At 40.6% G+C, this 7,158-nt stretch overlaps 1 protein-coding gene across 1 annotated transcript in view; it reads left to right on the forward strand.

Moving 5' to 3' along the window:
- The window catches only part of EIF2A (eukaryotic translation initiation factor 2A, 65kDa), a 15,853-nt gene extending 9,047 nt beyond the window's left edge, over window positions 1-6,806 (forward strand). Inside the window, exons 9-13 of the mRNA XM_010584896.1 lie at window positions 2,163-2,734; window positions 4,015-4,131; window positions 5,014-5,142; window positions 6,119-6,184; window positions 6,268-6,806. Coding sequence (XP_010583198.1) covers window positions 2,163-2,734; window positions 4,015-4,131; window positions 5,014-5,142; window positions 6,119-6,184; window positions 6,268-6,333 — 950 coding nt within the window. The 3' untranslated portion in view covers window positions 6,334-6,806. The remainder of the gene's footprint in view (window positions 1-2,162; window positions 2,735-4,014; window positions 4,132-5,013; window positions 5,143-6,118; window positions 6,185-6,267) is intronic.
- Window positions 6,807-7,158: the final 352 nt, after the last annotated feature.

Here is a 7,158-nt window from a genome sequence, read left to right on the forward strand (position 1 = left end):
GCGTGGAGGGGGGGGGGGGGGGTTGGTTTTTTTAATAGCTGAATTATCTTGTCATCTTTGGTATACTTGTGTGCTCTCTGCCACTGACATTAAGATGACACTTTCAGTTAGTATATACAAATAATTTGCTTGGGAGGGTGTTCATGTGCACAGGAAGGGAATTGTGTATGTTTACTAAGGAAACACGTGGACAACAAAGCCAGTTAGTGTCTGAGAATCCAAAATGGGCAGGAAGGTGTTACCAAACAGAATAATCCTACCTGAACTTTTAGATGTGCAATTGATAGTGTACTCAAGGAGCTGGGGGAGAGTGAGAACAATTTTTTGAAGCATATTGGAAAACAGAAGTCCTTTATTTTGTATTGTAAAATGGAAAGTGTTCTAAGACATAAAAATGACATGTGGGGGAGAGGGAAGTGGATGTGCTTAATTTCAGTGTCTTGTTTGAACTGGAAGTCCATTTGTTAATTTCCCCTATGTTGGTATTTTGTCATTATTTTAAGCTGTTGCTCTTTAACATAAACACCTGTCTTGTTTGGGGTTGTAGAGAGGCTAGTTTGTTGTGAATGTTTCAAAACACTGGGGATGGGGTGATGTAGACTATCTATGTCTAAGTGACCATAGAGAGACTGTGAATATGTTCTTTTCAATACTAGTGCTGACTGGGAGAACTTCCCCAGTTTGCCTTCTGTAGCAAAACTTGTGGGAGCAAGAACTGTGCCCTGTTTCCCTTTGTTGCTAACTTCACTGGGGAAAAATAATCAGGATTATAACTCTGTATCTAGAACGTCTTTGGGAACAGTTTCCTGGATTGACAACACTAGTTGTTTAATTACATGCTTATTAAAACCTTCTTTGCCCTTTGAAATTATTTATTTCCAACACATCTTTATTTAACAGGGAGTTTATTGCTAATTTTCATTTAATTTAGCTATTCCTTTTCAAGGAACAAAACAAACTGATGTCTGTTTTGTAAAACTGTTTTTTTCCAACAAAAGCAAGTGGTGGGCACTTAGAGTGAGTGGTGCCTCATTTCCTTTGGATTTGTATCATCTGGTTACTTTTGAGGTCCAGTTTTGAAGGTTTTTTCACACTGGCATTTGTAGAGGGTTTTTCATTTTTGACTAATACATGCTCATGCTGTAGCCTTTGCCTTAGCTGTTGAAGCCTGTATAAAGCTGCCCTCATCTCTCCAGCTGCCTACTGTCATGAAACGTGCAGAGACATAATTTTCTGTCAGACCTCTGTCTCTGCAATTGGATTTGGTTAATGTCATCTGGAAAGTTTTAAAAGGGAAAACACACAGACAGTGTGATTGCACAGGCTAGTTTCTAAAGATAATGAGGCTTTAGAATAACAACAGGAATGAATTATTTAAATTAGTTTGATATTTTGGGTCAACATCTGGATTTAAGAATTGTCAGTAATGCATTTAGCACTTATCTGAAATACAGGTGCAGATACCCAGATTATGAAAAGTTACAACGACCTATGGTTTTAATTTACCCCTGTACATTTTACATGAGTTTCCATCACTACTTCATAATTCTTCAGTATCTCCTAAAGTTCCAACCCCCAGAATAGCATCTAACAATACCAAGTTTTAATCATTATGTGTAAAACCATTTTTTGTGTGCTCTCTCACTTTAAAATCTGTCTTATAAAATACCGTGCGTGAGTATGGTCCAAAGATAACTTAGATCAATATTTCTTAGCTCTACAAAGCTGAGCTATGCAATATTTCTTAGATTAAAAAAAAGAGGAACTAGTATCCAGCTGGTATAAAACTCCTGTTTTTGCAGGTTTCCAGTGGGACAGTTTGAGAAGGTCCTGAGAGATCATACTTGAATAACGAGGGCAGGGGGGGGGGAAGGAATTTTTTTACATGGAAAAAAATATGCTTACTGTTAAAGTGCTGGTGCTGACCCTACAGAGGTAATTTGGAATGGCTGCAGTTATTGTTGCAAACCTTAACTAAAATTATCAGAAGATAAAATGTTGTTTCTACCTCTATTGATAGCAGAATTCATTTTCACTGTCAATAATTAGATCACAGCATTTTGGCAAAGCATGAAGTTAAGAATCACTATTAATTTTATTTTTGCTTACACTGAAAAGATACAGTCTCCTAACAACAGCTGCATATTTTCCTCTTCCTTTAGCAAAAAATGGTCCTATTTATGATGTTGTTTGGAACCCCAATTCTGTTGAGTTCTGTGCTGTCTATGGTTTTATGCCTGCCAAAGCAACAATTTTTAATCTGAAATGTGACCCCGTGTTTGATTTTGGAACCGGGCCTCGCAATGCTGCCTACTACAGCCCCCATGGACACATCCTAGTGCTAGCAGGATTTGGAAATCTCAGGGGACAGATGGAAGTGTGGGACGTTAAAAACTACAAACTTATTTCCAAACCAGTAGCCTCGGATTCCACATACTTTGCTTGGTGTCCTGACGGGGAGCATATTGTAACAGCCACGTGTGCTCCCAGGCTGCGAGTCAGTAATGGTTACAAGATATGGCACTACACTGGCTCTTTGTTACACAACTATGAAGTTCCATCAAATGAAGAAATGTGGCAAGTTTCCTGGCAGCCCTTCTTGGATGGAGTGTTCCCAGCGAAAGCAGTAAAATACCAGGCAGTTCCAAGTGAATTGCCCAGTGCTGAGCCAAAGCCTGCTCAAGCGTATAGACCTCCAGCCCTGAGAAACAAACCTGTAACAAGTTCCAAGCTTGTAAGTAGACAGTTTCATATGTGAACTAAATTGTTCTGTTTCCTTGCTTTGCCCGTCTATATTTAATGAGACACATCAGAAGAGTAATCAGACTGATGGTAGTATTGTGGGGGTTTTGGGAGGTTTTCTTGGTAATGCTCTTTGACACTTTGCTCACTGTTTGCAGGAATGTATGCTAGAAAACTGAAATTTCTTTGGTCCAAATACTCTCCTTTTACAAAGTCATTTGCAGACTTTAAAAACACTCTCTACAACATCCACTGGAATAATAAACAGCAAATTTGGTTTATGGTGAAATTGGATACTCTAGTTAAGATAGAAACCTCTGATTTGGGTGACCTGACTTACTAGTCTAAATCCAGCTAGACAGGTGGTTTGACTGTCCTCCTAACAGCTGCTTTTTTTTTTTTTTTTTTTTAAGGTAAGTTCACTTGCTAGAAAGAGATTTGATTGTTAGCCGGTCAGCTGCTGTTTAAACAGGTTTCAGTATAGTGACCTACTTGTCTAATTAGTTTCTTTTCTGCAAATTTTCAAAGTAGGCTGAGTAGCAACTAACGACATTTAACAATTGCACCCTTGATATGTAAGTCTTGGAAGAGCTTTGATTTTGAGCCTGGTGCTTTTGAAGGAAAGACTGCTGTTTGGCTTGTGAGGAATCTCATGCTCATGTCAGTTTTTGCAAATGATCAACAAGCAGAGGTAGTAGAGAAAAGATGCATTAAATAAAGTAATCGTTTACTTATATGGGCCAGAAATCTTGTCATGTGCATTAAAACAATCCAGCTCCTCGCTTAAGAGTTACCTTAAAAAACCCCTTTTCACGCCACCCCATTTCCCCTCCCAGCAACCTGTTTTTCCTTTGTCACTAGGAGATTGAGTTTTAAGAGTTGTCAGCAAAAGCAAAATGCCAAGCTTCAGTAATTTTGTGCTGATTTATTCCTCTTTGATTTTATTCCCCCTGCCCCCCTTCAGCTCCAGATAGAAAACATGATGATTATTTTATCAGAAGTCCATGAAATCTTTAGGACATACAGGATAGTCCCATCCAAACTTGAGAATGAATGAGTTTGAAGCCCTTTTCACACTGTCTTCTGCTACTTGAAAGGGCACAAACTTTTTTTTTTCCTTTGTTTGTTTTTCTTTCTTCTTCCTTTATGGTTCATCTTGCATATGGTGTTGTCTTAAGTAGGTTTAGAGCATCACTGTTGGTTTTTTTGTACCATTGCGCTTGCCAACATGGAGTATTGGTTTTGTAACTGTTAATTTTCCATATGCTGCAGCATGAGGATGAGCCACCTCAGAATATGAAACCGCAGTCAGGAAGCGGTGATAAGCCACTCTCTAAAACAGCTCTCAAAAATCAAAGGAAGCATGAAGCAAAGAAAGCTGCTAAACAGGTACTGCAAAAGTAGTTCTTTCAAGGATAATGTTAATTAGTTTTAACAAACAGTGCTGATCAGTCTCAGGGCGATGACTGTTAGTCCCACTGAGAGCCCTCCACACATCTTGCATGTGTTAAGTTGTGGGGAGGGTGGTAGAGTTTCTAATCAGACTGAAGCAGGTACAAAAGGATGACTTAAAAATAACAGCTTTGGTTAGTTGCTGTGAATGGTAGCGGAAATCAGTGTTAAGACTAAGTAATCCTGACTTTTGACCTTCAGACAGTCTGCACAGGTTTGGGTTTTGGTTTTTTTTCAATGGTTGGTGAAAGGTAAGAACAGACTTTCTGCTTTGATGTGTGTCCCCCAGCAGGTCAGGGCTGCGGCACGTTATGAGGGCAGATCAAAGACAGCCTGCTCTGTTTTGCTTGCTGTTCTTTGGCTAGGTAGATAAAAATCAGCTTTTGGTATTAGCCTTTCAATTTCTACAAAATTCTGAAGCAATAATTTCTTTAAATAAGATTTTTTTTTTAGTTTCTTACGCTGGTTTTGAGCCCTTTTACTTCAGAGACAATGACCTGCCAGTCCACTTTATAAAATATTTGTGTATGTGTTTGTCGTGTCATCCTTACTGATGCTTCCCTATGCTATGTATGGTTGGTGTCTTGAGGAAATAGAAATTAAACAAGATGCAGCATGTGAGTTGTTATAGATAACCCCCTTTTTGTGGAAAGCATATATATAGGTAATTCAATACATCAAAGCATGTCACTTACAAATTTTGGAGTACACCAGCAAACTAGTGAAAGAAGAAATATTAAATGGATTCCTTAAAATGATTAAAGACATTTTTCAGTCCCTTTGCAATCAAGATAATGTGTTTATCTTATTTGTCTACAGGAGGCCAAAGCTGAAGCAAACCAGGAATCTACACAGTCCTCAGCATCACAGAATGCACCACGGAGTGCTGTGCCTACCTTTACATCAGGAGATCCTGAAGTTGACAAGAAGATAAAGAATTTAAAAAAGGTGAGGTGTTGTTTTTTGTTGGGTGTTTTTTTTTTTTTTTTTCTAACAAGCAGCAGATTTCTCTAAGAGATGGTCTATAAGATCTAGTCTGATTGTAAGGTGACTTGAGCTTAGAAGGGTAGCATTTACACAGATGGTAATCTCCTGAATTTGTAAACCAACTTCCTTTTGCTTTTCCATCTCCTAAAACAGTGGAGGTCATCCTTTGCCAGGACTCCTAAAGATCTTACCAGAGTAGCGTCTAGACAGGGTAGAAGCCACTGACAGGTGCATGGAAGAGTATTCCAGTCTCCTGTGACGAATACTGCTGCATGTGCAGCCGCTGCTCAGAGCTGAGGGGTAGGGGTACAGCTTAAAGGTGTTTGTGCTTAGAAAGCAGCTGTGTGGGCTGCTTCTTTATTGGATCTTGGATCTGACAAAATGCTATGTGGTTTTGGTTTCTTCCCTAACTTCTAAATGGTATGAATGTCAAGTTTACTGCCAATCTTGGAAATTCTTGGATTAAATAATTTCAGAACGGAAGTTGTTTGGTTCAGGCTAGAGAATCTTTCCCATTTCTACGTAATCCATCGGGGCTTTTTTCTCTTGGCTGCCTCCTGTTTTTCATCATCTCTGTTTGGATTAATATTCCAGGCTTTCTGAGGAAAATGTGTGGTGAAGAGAGATACAGTGATAGTGGAGGAGTAATTTCTGAATTTGGATCCAGCCCTGCAGTGAGCTAATGTATGGTGTTTACATTTCAGAGACTAAGAAGCGCTTCTATTCTCTAGGTTTTGTTCTTGAAATAAATGTCTTTTATTGGTGGGAAATTCTGGATTGAGCATCTGGAGATGCTTAAATGAAATGTGTCTTCCATATTGAGATCTGCCTTCTGGTAAATCAGGCAATTGCAAGGGCAGGAACTTCTAAGACTTTTTTCTACTTGTGGTTCACCAATATTTTTGCATTAGTGTGTTTTGTTTGTTTGTTTTTACAGAAACTAAAAGCAATTGAGCAGCTGAAGGAACAAGCAGCTGCTGGCAAACAGCTAGAGAAAAATCAGGTACTGTAAGATGTATGCAGTTTATTCTCATTTCATTTTATAATAAGCTAGCTCTGTGACATCTTGTGCTTTTTTTGTTGTAGTTGGAGAAGATTCAGAAAGAAACTGCTCTCCTTCAGGAACTGGAAGACCTAGAACTGGGTCTTTAAACACTTCACGGAAGTCCAGTGCGACGTTAACACAAAGTTCATGAAAAATATAATTTGTTATTAACTTGAACATAATAAAATGTTTCAGCAAATTACCGAGGATGCAAAAGTCCAGGGATTTGCTGCACACTTGCCTTTTAAAGAGCTTTCCTGAAGATCTGTGCACATGTGGAACTGTAGGCAAGTAACGAGTATCACGTCAGCCAGTTCTGCTGCTGATCAAACCAGAAATGTGCTGACGTAAGCATATTGCCTAAAAACCAGCAGCAGCCTGTTGGTCTATCTCTTTTGTGTTTGGGTGTGAGGAAGGAAGGCGATGAGGTTTACCTGCTTGATAGCTTTATTGTATTTAAAAAGACAGGTGATCTATATGCAATACTGGGCTGTAGATAAAAATAAAGAGCATTTAATAAGAAGTACTTCCCTTCTGTGGTCATACGGGCAGAGCTTCTTGAAATAACGAGGCCGTGCTGCCGCTGAGGACAGACAACGCTTCCCGTGCTGCAGCTGCTGTGGTGACCCTCGCACCTTTTTTTTCCCGACTCTGCGGTTTTTATTTTCCGTGTCCCCCCCTTTTTTTGGTCCCTTTCCCCGTGGCCGTTGAAAGCGGAGCCCCCAGGGCGCGGCCCTGCCCGGGCCCTCCCCCACCACCACGGCCGGGGAGGACCGGCGCGGGGGGCCTTCACCCACCGGCCTCCCGCCTCGGGGGAGGGACGGGCCTACCCCGGCCTCCGGTGCTCGCTCACCGCCGTCGCCTCCTCGTCGGCTTAATGAAAACCGGGGGCGGCCCTCACCGCCCGGCGCTGACGGCGGCGCGGGGGCGGG

The sequence above is a fragment of the Haliaeetus leucocephalus genome, unplaced genomic scaffold (genome assembly GCF_000737465.1).
Source record: "Haliaeetus leucocephalus isolate CR32 unplaced genomic scaffold, Haliaeetus_leucocephalus-4.0 Scaffold1014, whole genome shotgun sequence".
NCBI classification, from domain to species: Eukaryota; Metazoa; Chordata; class Aves; order Accipitriformes; family Accipitridae; genus Haliaeetus; species Haliaeetus leucocephalus.